Genomic DNA, 13,880 nt, shown 5'->3' with positions numbered 1-13,880 from the left:
ACCCCAAAAGCGCACGATAGAAAACAAAATACGGATGGAGGGTTTATATCCGCGTCAAAACTCAAATATTTTAACCTAATTAAGTTGAAAAGAATACAGTGAAATATGTATCCACAATTGACTGTTAGTCATCCATTGCTTTACGTTTGCAGCATATTCGCCGTGAACTTTGAGATCTTGTGGCACAGTAGGTACCCCGGTCTGAGCCAGAAGCTTCAGGTCCCTCTTCGGGACTTTTGACCAGTGAGGTGTTCATAACTTGGCCAATCAATTTAAATATCAACTCCAATCCTTTCAGCATAAAGTCAACAACTGATCGATCAGCAATTTCTTCTGTTCTTATGTAAATGCTGGAAATAAGGAAGCTAAAAGTGCGAGTTGCCTTGGCAACTTGATTTCCTTAGGGATGTCGGGTTAGCTTCGTTGGCTGGGTGGCCAGTGTAAGTCACAGGAACCTAGTGAAATGGTCAGCTCAGTCTGGTATTTAAAAATCAGGCGTCCTTTGAAGTAAAAGCACAATTGCTCGAAAATATTAGAGACATTTCTCCATTTGGAGACTGAACGCAATTCAGGACAGGAGTAGATGAATATTCATTAGTTGTGATACAATTTGTATCTCGGTCGTTTTGCGTTCAACATCAACGCAGCTTATATTATCGTTTCAAATTCCAATAAGTTCACATTTAAAAATCTGACAGATCATTATTAGCCGCGGTAATGAGAAACTCCACACAATAAAACGGCAACGAATGTAAAGTTTCGCGCTGGAATCTCGGGCCCATGTGGTTATTCAATGTGCTCGAATGCCAAAAATCTCCTAACTATAGCGAGTAATTTTACATTGCCAACAAGCTTACACCATAGAAAAGGGTAACACGTTTTCTCTGTTCAACTTCAAAAGGGAGTAAGTAGTAGTCCTTAGAATAAATGAAAATTAATGACTTGTGCGGTTTTCCATTTCAAAGCATTGAGACAAATAGATTTACTCGGCAGAGCGTGCATTTAAAACGACGTTAAACTTTGCAACTACTGTCACTTGGCCTTCATCGACTGTATGTAAAAGCTGTAACCAGTTATTTGCTGGAACAAGGAAAAGTGGACAGACCTCAGATAATAAGAACTGCCGATGCTGGAGGCAGACCTGGTGGCTTTAAGCGGGGTAGTACCAACATAGAACCAAATAGCTTGTTTATGTTATGTTCTCACGCCAACTGAACATATGCATGATGAGTTTTATTGTCAATAGGATTTTAACATTCACAAGTTATATTGAACGGAAAAACACTCCTTTCTGAACTGAACGCCCAGTTATACTTCATAGCCTCTCTCGCTAGTACCGAAAAAAAAAAGTTTCCGGTGATTAAATATCGGAAATGTCTTCAGCTACCCCTTCTCTCTCGCCTCTAGGAACTGTGCAAGAGAGAGCTATATGTTCACAACTTTCATGCCTTTTTTAACTCCTAAAATGAACTTAAGATGTCCACATCCGTAGCAGTGCTTGTCTAATGCATCTGCTGCTGTATTCCCCAGCCAGATTACTGTGAAACTGTGGCTAGTTGTTTATTCCTGGCTGACCTCCCCCCTCCTACCTTGTAACCCGAATTGTCCCATTCGGACAGCATCTCTATGCAGCACCTGCATAATCCGGATGCAAAAGTCAAATGTCTCACTTTCAAAGTTTAGTTTTGTCGTCAACGGGGGAAATCCCAAACGCAGGAGTACACGATACTGCCCTGCACACATGTACAAATACATCGTAGCTAAATCAGCACTTTTTCTCCTTCCCAAATCGTCAAAAATCTTATCATGGAGCATCCATGTTTCCTAGACTAGTAGAGAATTCCAAAAATTCACAGGCCCCTGATAAAACTTCGTTAAGTGATGCCAGTGCAGTAGCTTCCGTGTGGGGGGGGGGGGGGCGCGAAGAGGAGAAGAGCCCTGGCAAGCCCCTTCAGAATATTTTTTCAATGATATCACCTTATTCTTCCAAACTCCTGGGACTATAAACCAAATTTACTCATTCAAGATGAATCCTTATTTCAGGGACTAATTTAGTGAGCTGTAACATAATCGCTCCATGGGTGTCATCCCACCCCCACTCTAATCTGCGCCAAGCCTTCAATTCATCTCCGCGATACTTACTTTAAATTGCCCTTCAGTGATGGCCCTGCCTTCAGTTATGGGTAGTTGGGGGGGGGGGAAGCTTTATAGAATTCTCTGAACTGTTCCATCTCTTCCTTCCCATGGGTTTTGAGAAGGGGCGCGGTGAAGACTTTAAACTGACATCAGGAAGCTTCTGTTCAAATAGCTTGGTCAGTCAACATTTCCGTCTTAGACTGGGTGAAAGGAGTTGAAATTTGGAATAATGTGGACAAGTTATCTTGCCATTTTACCACCTCCATGCACCGCTGCAGGAGGTGGGCTATAGGCAGTAGTTACCTGTATGGCAGTGGCAGAATGAGTATGGTGATGGAGGAAAACGATCTGGAAAACCAGGTCTTCGTTTGCTGCATTGATACTGATAGGAAAAGCAGGGAGACCCGTAATCCCACACGTGGAGCTCAGGCAGCGCTCCCACTAATCTCACACCACTGGAATGGGCTCCATGTCCTGTCCTTCTGCCTCCCGTCTTTAAACGGAACAAAGGCTGCTTGTTACTTGGCCGTTCTCTTATTGGAATGGCAGCAAAAGTCAAAACAACAGCTAATGTCACATCCATTTCAGCCCAATCTCTTTTGTTTTTAGAAACGCACGTTCTAGGAAACCGGGATACAGGTGCTTAACGGATTAAAGGTACATTTAAGCCTTTTTAAAAATTGCATGACATTTTGCCTTTCACCCCATTGGGCCAAAAATAGTTCTACAGTAGGACCCGCCCAATTTAAACTCAAGTGCAAATGATTTAGTTTGAGAAAGTGAAGCTTAAAAAAATTAAACTCGCAACAATTGATTTAAAAAGCTTTATTGAAAATACAAGCCAATTTTCTAGACTATGTTCCACCCAGCACATATCCAGAATAGATAACTAAACAAAACGGAATGTTTCACAATATTCACAGTCATTACCTTACTGGCCATACCTTAAATCCGAAGAGGTGCTTTCAAAAACTAATAAATCGGTCCAGAAGTGAAAAAAAATTCGTCACAGCAATTTCTGATACTATGTTTATCTAATTTCTTGGAAGTGTCCATGTGCAGTTTCCGTTACAGTGCGAACGTCTTGAATTGGTGCAAAAATAGACGTTATAGAAAAATAAGTGCGCGAGAAAAATATAATCGTGCAGAAAAGTATCGAATAAAGTCCCACATCCACTTTCATAGAAAGAAATTGCTGAATTCAAATATACAGCTCAATGTTAACTAAATGAAGATTATGAAATATTCCTTTAAATCCTAGGCTAGATACAATCCAAAAACTCCCTGCTTTAAAAACTTTCAAAAACTAATTATAAAACTGGTGTTTCTAAAATATTGCGACTAATGGAGCAGTAAAATAATCTTTATGGCCTGGTTTCGGACTAAGAACGGCTGGAATGTAACAGTTTTTAGTTAACAATGTGATTGAGGGAGTAACTAAAAGTTACTGAAGTCTTATGCGGAATTTTTAAAAATAATCTCAAATTTGGAGAAGTTCATGGGTTTACCAATACTGAGCCCGATTTTTACGCTTGAAGGATCTGTTCTTGTCTCGCCGAGAGCAGTAATGTTTGGTTACGATTTGCTTGCACTGCTCACATCTGACAGTACAACACCAGTGGAATTTGCAATTGCAACTAGTGATAATCTCAGTCTCCTTCTCCTCTGGCCTGAGCCCGCACTCTCCGCACAGCCTTCTGCAGCTCCTTCTCTCCCACTGGGAGAGGTTCTTACCACTTTGGAGACATTCCCTCCCTTCTGTTCCTTGCAATCCCAGTGTAACGTTCCGGACGCAGTAATCGGGAGAGTCTTCAAGGTAGACAAGTTCTGTCCGCGGCACAACTCTGAACGCTTCTGCGATCGCCGCACGGTTATCCGCACTATTTCCCCCTTTCATACGCCTCTTCTCTAAATCGATCTTTATAGCTTGTTCGTGTTTCACTCTCAAGTAGTTCCCAACGTCTCGGAAGTCAGCCAACTGGAGCCAGCAAGTCTGGATACTGCAGCTTCCCGACACTCCATGACATTTGCAGGTTCGCTTCATGGTCTCTCGGACAGCCTGGGAAAAATCAACAAAACAATATAAAAAAGTATTAATCCCATAACAATTTACAAACACAGCGGCTGTAAGCAGTGCTCACGCTAGATCAGACTTTAGAATTCTCCGTCAGAAATCCTTGTTTAAAAAACCACAAATATTAACTGTCTTGTCATTTTAAGCAGTTAGTAACCCCTTCGTACTTCCACCCCCATTACGCGCTAATGGAGCCGAAAGTACTGTCAGTGCCTAGACGCCTCTTAATTGTAAGAGTTTGAATACAAATCACAAGCCTCGTAATATTTCCTCAAATATTCCAGGGTAGGATTTTACTGATCAAGAGATTTCCTGAACTCGTTACTTACCCAAGACCTGGTTTGGCTCGCTCTGCATCTAGCACCTCCCCCGCCCTTCCATTTACAGCATTTTCTAAAATTGGTATCGTGAACGTCAAGCAGTTCGACAGACTAGTGATCTTGGAGGGAGGCTGCGTCCTGGTCGTTGTGGAATGGCTATTCTTGGTTCAAGCAGATTACCTTATGTGCGAAGCTAAAAAGCTCACCCCCACCTAGAGATCAAGAGCCGATATCATCCAGGCAAGATCTCAGAAGGAGGCTCCTCTCTCCTGAAACAGGTCACCTAGCTCTAGTCCCCCACATCCTTCCTGTAACACTGCAAGTTTTTTTTCGGATTAAGTTATCCGATTCTCAAAGAGACCTTGATTCAGGCAGTACATAGTGGAGCCTAAGCGTTCGCTGCATTTTGTGTCTCCATTTCGCCTGTTTCTTTTACCAAAAGCGTGTTATTTCACATCAATAGTTAGCCACTAATATGGTTAAATATACAGCATCCAATAGACAATGCAAAGTTTCCGAAACGTGATGATTACCAAACAAAAAACAATACATTGGATAAATCTCACCCTCAAAGAGGAACAGCAAAATTAAAACCTTTCCAGGTTTCAGAGTTACCAGTTATTCAGTTGTGCACATTCAAAATAACTGCAATTCTGTTCACAACATAATATCAAACAGTGCGGTATACTTGCCCTTCTCCCTGCTTCGTTATTATGGAGGTTCATGGCAGCTCTGGAATCCTGCCCCGTCTCCAAAGCATCGACAAACTGTTTAGAAATTCGTTCTCCAAATTCAACATTGTCACTACATCCTCCCCAAACCCAGCCTCGGCCACCTGCAAGATGTTCAGATGCATCAGTACAGGAGGTTACAAAATCGATTTGAAGCAAATACTTTGTCTCATTGCAACGGATGAAAGAGTCGTCAAATGCGCTCCCTTCAAAAGCAAGAGCTGAAAATGTTGCCCAACCTACCGGCCTGGCCGCTCCTGGATTCATCACAACCGCAGTTGTCGAAGTTCCCCATACTGCAGTTTCTTGTCAACGTGTACATGACGCCTGCAGAACTGATAGCATGCACGAAGGACGTTTCTCTCGTGGCTGATAAAAGGTACAAGTTAGTGAACAGACTTAAAACGAACCCTGGAAACTATCGGCTGAAATGGTGTTTCTTACCGCTCCGAAGACCATTGTGTGTTGACAGTTGCAGTGCGCTCTCTGGACAGTTCCAGCGGTCCCAGGTAAACTGGTGTTTACATTCATCAATGCCGGATTCAGCCCCAGCAGCAACACTGCTGGAATAGGTCAGGAAAGCCTACCAGTTTACCAAAAAAAACACAAACTGCATACTACTACTACTTACAAATCAACGAAGCCCAGATTTATTATCTTCAAACTAGAGTTTTCATAATGTTGCCAAAATGTTCTCATGTCTTTTTCAACTTAAACTCTTTACACCAATACATTCGATATGCTGTTGTTGAAAGTTGGGGAGGGGGCAACTTCGCAAAATGTTCCTAGCGATTTTTTAGTAACTGGGAAATCAACTATTAATGAAATTAATGTAAGCAAGTCCAGAGCATGAGGACAGCACATTTGTCGTTTCAATACGCTTATAAAAAACCATCAGGTCAACTTAAAGAACAGCGAATGCTGTAAATCAGGAACAAAAAACGGAAGTTGCTGGAAAAGCTCAGCAGGTCTGGCAACATCCGAAGAAAAATTAAAGTTAACGTTTCGGGTCTGGTGACTCCGAGTTTCTTCACGGATGCTACTAGAACTGCTGAGCTTTTCTAAGCAACTTCGGTTTTTGTTCAGTTTACCTTTGGCCCGGTCATTAGAAAGTTGTTCACGGACCTGTAACACAGAACGTAACAAGAATTTTAGTACCGAAGAGTGAATATGCCACTAATGTATGTTGGAGAAGTGTTAGATGTATGAAAAAAGATCAACTTACCACAACGCTGCTGGAGTAATATTACTGTAAACGAGCGCAAGGCAAGCGGCCAAATGGGCAAGATGCATGGCAGCGGTTCCCGTGTTCGCTGGAACAGCTCCGGACTCGATCATGTGGGCCGAGAAAGTTGTTCCACTATTTATGAGCTGCATAGCAGTCGGAAAAAAACCGTGAATTAACCAATTCGGAGCCGGGTAGAGTGTAAACAGACACGTGAACCAATGGTAGACTAGAAAGGACTACTGAATTTCAAAACAATAGTTAACATTTATCGACGACTTCCATGATCAAGTTAACTTTACGCATATCCGACACAACTTTTAGTACTTGTGTCGGGAGGCTAATATTTGCCCCTGAAAATATTAATTCTATGGAAGAACTGACTTTATCTAAAAGTTATTCTTTTGTTTACGATTGCGGTTGTAATAATGGGCAGTTCATTACTTGCTCCCAAAGATAATTGGGAGCACTTAATTTAGCATCGTATGGACGGCTTATTTCAGGTTGTTTCTGGTAAATCGATTAGAGCGCAGAGTTGTGAATTGCAGTTTCTCTGGTTTCGATTGCGTGTGTCAGGTCCTCCCGAGCGGGACCGGAACGGCAGAATTCAAAAGTGGTAGTATCAGGGAAGGACGAATGCTGGAATTTTGTTTATTCTCGCTGTTCACGGCAGAATATGCTTTCATATTACTGACCACTTTAAAATTAAAAACTGGAATATGTAAAAATCAAAGACGTCATACATCAAACCATTCGCATCTGCCTTGTTCAGAACACTGGATCGCAGATTCAGTGGCGAATTTAGACGTAATGTCTAAACTAACACGCCTATAAATACTGAGGTTCTAGTAGGATAAGAACTAAATCCTATTGTAAAGATGCACTTGGACAATCTCACGATTATGAAACGATTCCGACATGTCCTGGTCAGCAATGCTGTCAAAAATTAACACCAGAAAAAGCAGAATAGTTGGTATTCCCTGTGATCAAGAGGAACCATAAAAATACAAGTTCGAAATGTTTGATGCCTTGCCAATAATGGCCATCGTGAGTCATTGTATGACAATGTTTAGGACGTAGGCGAATCTTACAAGTCTCAGAATTAAGGGGTGTCAAATTAAGAGGAGGAATTTCTTCAGAGCTGCGTGGGTCCGTGTGCATTTAAGGTGGAGAGAAATCAATTGATTCGTCGACGCGAGGGGAAAATCAAGGGTTACAGGGAAAAGGCAGGCAAGCGGACATGGCTAGTTGAACATTCCTTTTGAGGCTGTTGAATGGCAGAGCAGTCTCGAAGGACCGAACAAACTACTCTTGTTCGTTTCCTTGTGGTTGTGTAGCAGGTGCTGCAGCGAATAGAAATTAATGTTTTATATTGTCTAAGACACACTGATTATAAGCGCAATGCTTATAAGCTACTTGGACCAGTTAGAATTCTTTCTCCGTTACATCAACAACAGCGGCACTTCTAAGGCTATCAAATCGAGTGTGATCTAAATGTTCGCTAGTGGCGAGAGACTAGTTTAAGAAAGTCTCTCACTATGGGACTTCACGCTGGGTACAGAATAACTACTAGTTGAAAACCACAAAAGTAAGACTTACAATATAACCAAGTCTGAATTTCTGGAAAATTAGTAATGTTACCAATCTTAGTATTACAATTCACAGCCATCTCACGATCTAACTGGCATAAAATTGGCGGAGACTTTTACAAATCCCGCCGAATGGTGGGAGCCGTTGCTCTTAATGACCACATTAAAGTTGTGACCACAATAATTTATATTTGATCTGATGAGATATTGCGACAGTGACATGCAGAGGCTCAGACTTGCTGAGATTCTCCGGCAAGTGTTTTTATTTCAGAATTCCAGCATTTCAACAACATTTAACATTTAGGTACAGCCTCCGGCTGGTCTGTCAGCTTATCAACAAGCTTTCAGTCATCCCGTGGAGAAGCACCTCCTAATGAACTTGCTGCCAACTCGGTAATACAGGAAAAAAAAGCGCTAAATTTCCCCCGATACAGTAGTTTCGAGTTCACGATTCTAGCAAAGTAGACGGGTCACCCAGATATCATTTTGGTAATGTGTACAGATAAGCAACCACGAGGAATGCAAATTGTGCGAAAGAAATCGCCATTTTATAAATTGTCGATTAGAAGGCCAACGAAATCAATGGATTTATTGACCCCTGACGTTCGTTTTGCTGACTCACAGCAAAAGGTTTGGTTTTAGTGTCTGGTCACATTTGTATGTCCCTACATTAACGAATAATTCACGATTATGTTCAATGATGGACAAGCGACGGAAGTATTACCATTAGATTTTTTAATAAACTGGAATGTACACGTGGAATCGTGACATTAGGTAAATATCGATTTAAAAGTCAGTAAATGCCTGACATAGGAAATCAAATACAGCACTTTCGCACCGTAGAGAGCTTATGTCGCATTTCAGTTTGTAAAAGCATTCTAACAAATGCTGGTCAACAAGAGCGAGTCGCATTGATATAGCGCCTTCCACCACAGGACACCCCAAAACCGCATTGCAAATTAGATACCTTTGAAACAGTAAAAGATGTACAAGGACAAAAATCAGTGCTGATTGTAGCTTACTAAAACAATCAGGACACAAGGGACTGAAGTTTCCTAGCTCTTCACAATGTGGAAGGTTCATTTTCATCCTCTGCTTTTGATCGGAGCCTTAATATCTCCGTGTTAAAGGAGACACTATATAGTGCAGCACTCCCTCAGCAGCTTACTGGAATTGTAGGCTTTATTTCTGTCTAAATTCTGGAGCGGGACTTGAATCTACAATCATTTAACCGAAGAAGTGAATGACAACCGAACCACTGCTGACGCACACTTCATTTTAACATAAAGTGGTTAAAATAAGACCATAGTTGGAAATCTCATTTCACTTTGCTCCGAGGAGTCGGTACGACCCATTAACCAAAAAGGGAACTTATTTCCAGCATCTGTAATTAAGTTGCTGGAAAAACCTCGGGTCTGCAGCATCTGTGGAGAGAAAGCAGATGTTTGGGGTACAGTGACCCTTTTTTAGAACTGAAGGCCCAGTTAACTACTTCGCCTCTTAGTTACATAGAGCTAGGTTTCCTAAAGTACGTACAACACTGGCAAGCCATTGGAGCCAATTGGTTCCTAAGCGTCCCTCATCGAGAGGGATTTTTTAAGATAGCAATGTTCCATTATTACACATTCTCTTCATTATGCCGTCGTTTGGGGACTTAGCGTAGTAAATGCGACTTGTCGCGTGGACTCGAGATATTTTCCTCCCAGTGTTTTAGTAACCACAACGCCGCATAAATGTGCCGTCACGACCATCTACGTTCTGATCTTTTAAGACGCCAGCCATTATGTCGGATTCAAACACCGTTCTATTGAATACTAACCTGCAGTAACACTGACATCCTGATCCATTAGCCCTGTTTTCACCGACTCTCCAACATAAGCTCCAGGTCCTGCTCGAGAGTGGCTTTCCATAGCCCATCAGCCAGGTTTTAATTGGTCTTTCCTTTCCAACCTGGACCTTAGTTACCTCCTTTCGCTTTTCAATGGTAGGACCTTCAACTACCTCATTCTTACTGTGTAGAAAGACTTCTGAACATCAACTCCCTCCTTTAACAAGTGGATCTCATTGAGCTGGATGTGGGCGATCGTCAGAAGCCTGGCTACCACTATCATTAGTTGACAGCTGACCAAGTTTCCTCAAGTTCACAACTTTAGTACGATATTGTCTACATATACGTTTGTAATGAAATCTTCATATTTCAGCTGTGATAGAATAATTCAGTAAAGGCTTAATATACCAAAACAGGGATGACAAAACTTTTACCCCACTTTAAAAAAAAAGTTTAGTTAAACATCATGAAAAAAAATACCACGTCTAAATTAACTCGTACTTACGAGGACCTACGGGCACAAAGATTAGTTACCGTCTGCTTTCGGGGTGGAGGAAAAAACCTTGTATTTTCACGAATTAGTAAATATCCGAACACGCCCTTTGAATCCGGAGGTTTATGAAGTAGACAGCATGTTGTAATGCAGCACCTGGACCGCATTCAGATATAATACATTCCACGTGCTGAGGCTGATTGAGAGCTGGAGAATCTTTAATTATCGCGTAGAGTTTAGGAGTTTTCTCCAAATAATCCGAGAAATACTAGACTATTTGTTTTAAATGCTAAATGTTTGGCATTTTCAAATTTCTTCTTGAATCAAAAATGAACCAAGAGACGAGTGAAGACAAGACACTCCCTTTCCCACAGGAGTAGGTTATTCCGGAATATAAAGATTGGATGGAAAGTACGAAATGTGGTTATTTCCGGATATTGGTAAAGCTGTCCCGGAATGGATCGTGGAGAATGATGTAAATTTGGGGCATTCTTGTTAAATAAACAGCACATCAACTGCAAATGCACGACGTTGAGTTTAGGTAATTTTTTGCAAATGTTTTGTACTATCGCCATTCATATTGTTCAATCCTTTTGGAAGTAATTCCGCTTATGTAAAAGACCTGATCTAAATTTTGTTACAGAACGTAAAGGAAATATTAAATTAACAGAACAGTTAATCGAGATGGTGACTGACTTCAAAAGTTGAACTCTTTTAACTAAGTTAATAAGGTTCCAGCAGCTGTGAAAGGAAACCCTTCTGGTCAGGGTTGTATGGTTTTCAAGGTACATTCTGTAATTGTTTGTCAACTCTCTTTTTTTTAAAAAAAGGTGATTTATCCCACAATGTGTATTGTTGGCGTATTTCTGCGCGAAGCATAAAAGCGACTTTGATAATGAGGGTTTACAACATATGGACAGGGAGCTCGCCATTTGGAGTTGCCCCGAGGGCTCCAAACCTGTAAGATTTGATGCGAGTCGCAGAACTTGAAAGCCAGGAATGTCTCCTGAATCGCATTATATTTTAAGGAAAAAATACGCGCCAACTCTTAATTTAATCCTGTTAAAATAATATCTATATCCTGGCGGCGTTAACACGCATTGTTCAAAGCAGAACCTCTATCGAAAGACAACAGGGTGGACTGTAATCTATTTTAAAGCTGGCAGTTCTAACACGGGTGTCCTATTGGCAGCGCCTTTTGTTTTAGCAGAGCAGACTATTAATTGAACGTCAGAAGGTATTTCCAGCTGGATTATGTGGGTTTGGACTTCCAGGTAAATCTGTTAAAATATAAATACACAAACTTTTAAAAACAATCAGAAGGACATCGAAATTGTCGCAAAGTATACTGATCTATCCCAGGACTGTCACTTTTTTTTTGTAAAAAACCTATTAAATTTAAATAACTTTTAAGTAAATTCAAGAGATGCATCAGTAAGATAACGTCAATTGGTATATTTGTATTCATAACAATAGTTCTCAATGTGCAGAATTATGTGCAAATTAAAACAATTTGCTTTTTTTCAGTTTTCATAACCTTGCGTATCAATGATATTGGTAATTTTTTCAGTTTCTCGTTCGTTTAAAAAGCGTGTGCTCGCCACTGACTTGGGAAAACTTTGGTGTTTGTTGTTTTTGTTCCCTTTGTTTCAATTTTGTGTACTCAATCAAATTGCTCCCAGCATATAAATTCATATATGCTAAAGTACGTTTTCCACAATGGTTGTATCTAAATGCAGTGAGGGCCGTGTACTGTTCCTTACGGAGTGATGAGATCGCTGTCATCCCTGGTGAAGGGACCTAATAGAGGATGAGATTTCAGCAGCAATAGTTTCGAGCCAGCATTATGAAACCTGTCTGTCCTGGGTCTAGCCTAGTTATTAGAGCTTGGTGGGAGATGGGTGCCATAATTGTTGATGTTTCTTCATCTTACTTTGTAGCCCATGTAGTATTCATACAGATAGACTGACGTAGTGTTAATCTTTGTTCAGTAGCAGTTATCTGTTGGAGGAGAGCTTTAGTTCAATGCCACATTCCAGACATTCACTGCATAATCTGAATTGATTTTAAGTGCGCTGTTGGAGATGCAATGGTAGACTCCCAGTTTGCACCCTCAAATGGCTGTTAAGATCGCAGTGTAAAACAATTTCAAGAAGAGCAGAGAAAATATACTGATACAAAACCAGAAGTTGCTGGAAAAGGTCAGCAGGTCTGGCTGTATCAGTGGAGAGAAATCGGAGTTAATGTTTTGGGTCAAGTGACCCTTCCTCAGAACCTTACTCTGATTTCTCTCCACGTTCTGCCAGACCTGCTGCACTTTTCCAGCAATTTCTGTCTGCTTTTGATTTACAGCATCCGTAGTTTTTTTGAAAGATATACTGATATTCAGCTTTGCATTTACCTCTCCAATCATCACCGTGCACTCGTTTATCTCATTGCTTCATGTGAGTGCTTGGGTTTGAACAATTTGGCCACCAACAGTTTGCCATGCAATTGCAGGCTCCTATATCTCAGTCCTGGTGATGGGAAGATGCATTGCCATGCTGTCAAAATTCAACATTTTCAAAAACAAATATTGTAGTCTAAGAATGGGGGGACAAAAAATGAGCTTATTCATATAGCCACTTTTAAAATGGTATCAAGCCCCAAAATATTTCACAGCCTATGAATTACTTATTTCAAATGCAATCATGTAGGGAAATGAAGAACATAGAATTAGGCCATTTGACTCTTCAAGCCTGCTCCGTTATTTAAAATGAACCTAGCTGACCTCCTATCAATTGATCATCTTCAATTTCTTCGTCCTTTGTTTTAACCCCAAAATATTCAAAAATCATCCTGAGGATTTGCTTGTTTTATTCATCTTAAGTCACCTTGTTTTGTCTACATCATTTAAATAAAAATAAGTACTGGCGTTGCACTTGAATAAGTTTTAAATTCTCTTGTCCTGCTGGTGTTTTGTCATCCTCTACTGTGTAAACAAAGTCCAATTTAACCTATATGTCATTGTCCATTATAGTCTTGACTACATCTGTTTTTTAATGGGTCCACATATGTATAGTAGGACAATAGGGTTTGGTGTATGACAGGTGCTCTTATCTACCGAGGCAGCTCACTACCACCATCACCACCTCAAAGGCAAGTAGGGATGAGCAATAAATGCTGTCCCATCCAGTGACACCCATGTTCCATGATTGAATTTTTATTTTAAGTACAGAATCCATAAGATTGAGTTGAAAAATGAGGAAAGATTTCCACTACATTGCAAGGGACATTGAAGGAAAAGCTGGTTAGGCAAATTCGAGGTAAATAGCAGGCATAGAGTAATTATCATGGGAGAGTTCAACAGCTTCCAAACAAACTGGGAGGATGAAATAATAAAAAGACAAAAGGGAATCAGGTTTTTAAAGTGTATGAGCAAGGCTGGTAAGGTATAGGGAATGCCGGATGACTTGAGAAATTGAGGTTTTGGTCAAGAAAAAGA

The 13,880-nt window shown here is 40.8% G+C and overlaps 1 protein-coding gene across 4 annotated transcripts; it reads right to left on the bottom strand.

Moving 5' to 3' along the window:
* Nucleotides 1-2,946: 2,946 nt before the first annotated feature.
* Nucleotides 2,947-10,733, bottom strand: LOC109925795 (protein Wnt-8-like). 4 transcript variants are annotated; one of them, XM_048603860.1, is made up of 7 exons: nucleotides 10,438-10,733; nucleotides 6,487-6,632; nucleotides 6,353-6,386; nucleotides 5,706-5,844; nucleotides 5,505-5,630; nucleotides 5,223-5,365; nucleotides 2,947-4,195 (listed from the first exon to the last, which is right to left on the bottom strand). In XM_048603860.1, exons 1-7 carry the CDS (start codon nucleotides 10,561-10,563, stop codon nucleotides 3,641-3,643), a joined length of 1,269 nt encoding a protein of 422 aa, XP_048459817.1. In that variant the 5' UTR covers nucleotides 10,564-10,733; the 3' UTR covers nucleotides 2,947-3,640. The 4 variants fall into 4 exon arrangements, with proteins under 4 accessions (XP_048459817.1, XP_020381300.2, XP_048459819.1 ...); XM_020525711.2 differs by having other exon boundaries at nucleotides 10,409-10,543; XM_048603862.1 differs by having other exon boundaries at nucleotides 10,419-10,535.
* Nucleotides 10,734-13,880: the final 3,147 nt, after the last annotated feature.

The sequence above is a fragment of the Rhincodon typus genome, chromosome 12 (genome assembly GCF_021869965.1).
Source record: "Rhincodon typus isolate 14 chromosome 12, sRhiTyp1.1, whole genome shotgun sequence".
Lineage (NCBI taxonomy): Eukaryota > Metazoa > Chordata > Chondrichthyes > Orectolobiformes > Rhincodontidae > Rhincodon > Rhincodon typus.
This window is presented reverse-complemented; position numbering and strand designations above follow the sequence as displayed.

Excerpts from the sequence above, each read along its gene's own strand:
- LOC109925795 (XM_048603860.1), bottom strand. The coding sequence starts at position 10,563 with ATGCGGTCCAGGTGCTGCATTACAACATGCTGTCTACTTCATAAACCT. Across the intron at positions 6,387-6,486 it reads ATTACTCCAGCAGCGTTGTG|GTCCGTGAACAACTTTCTAA; the intron begins GTAAGTTGATCT and ends TCTGTGTTACAG. Across the intron at positions 4,196-5,222 it reads ATAACGAAGCAGGGAGAAGG|GCTGTCCGAGAGACCATGAA; the intron begins GCAAGTATACCG and ends GATTTTTCCCAG.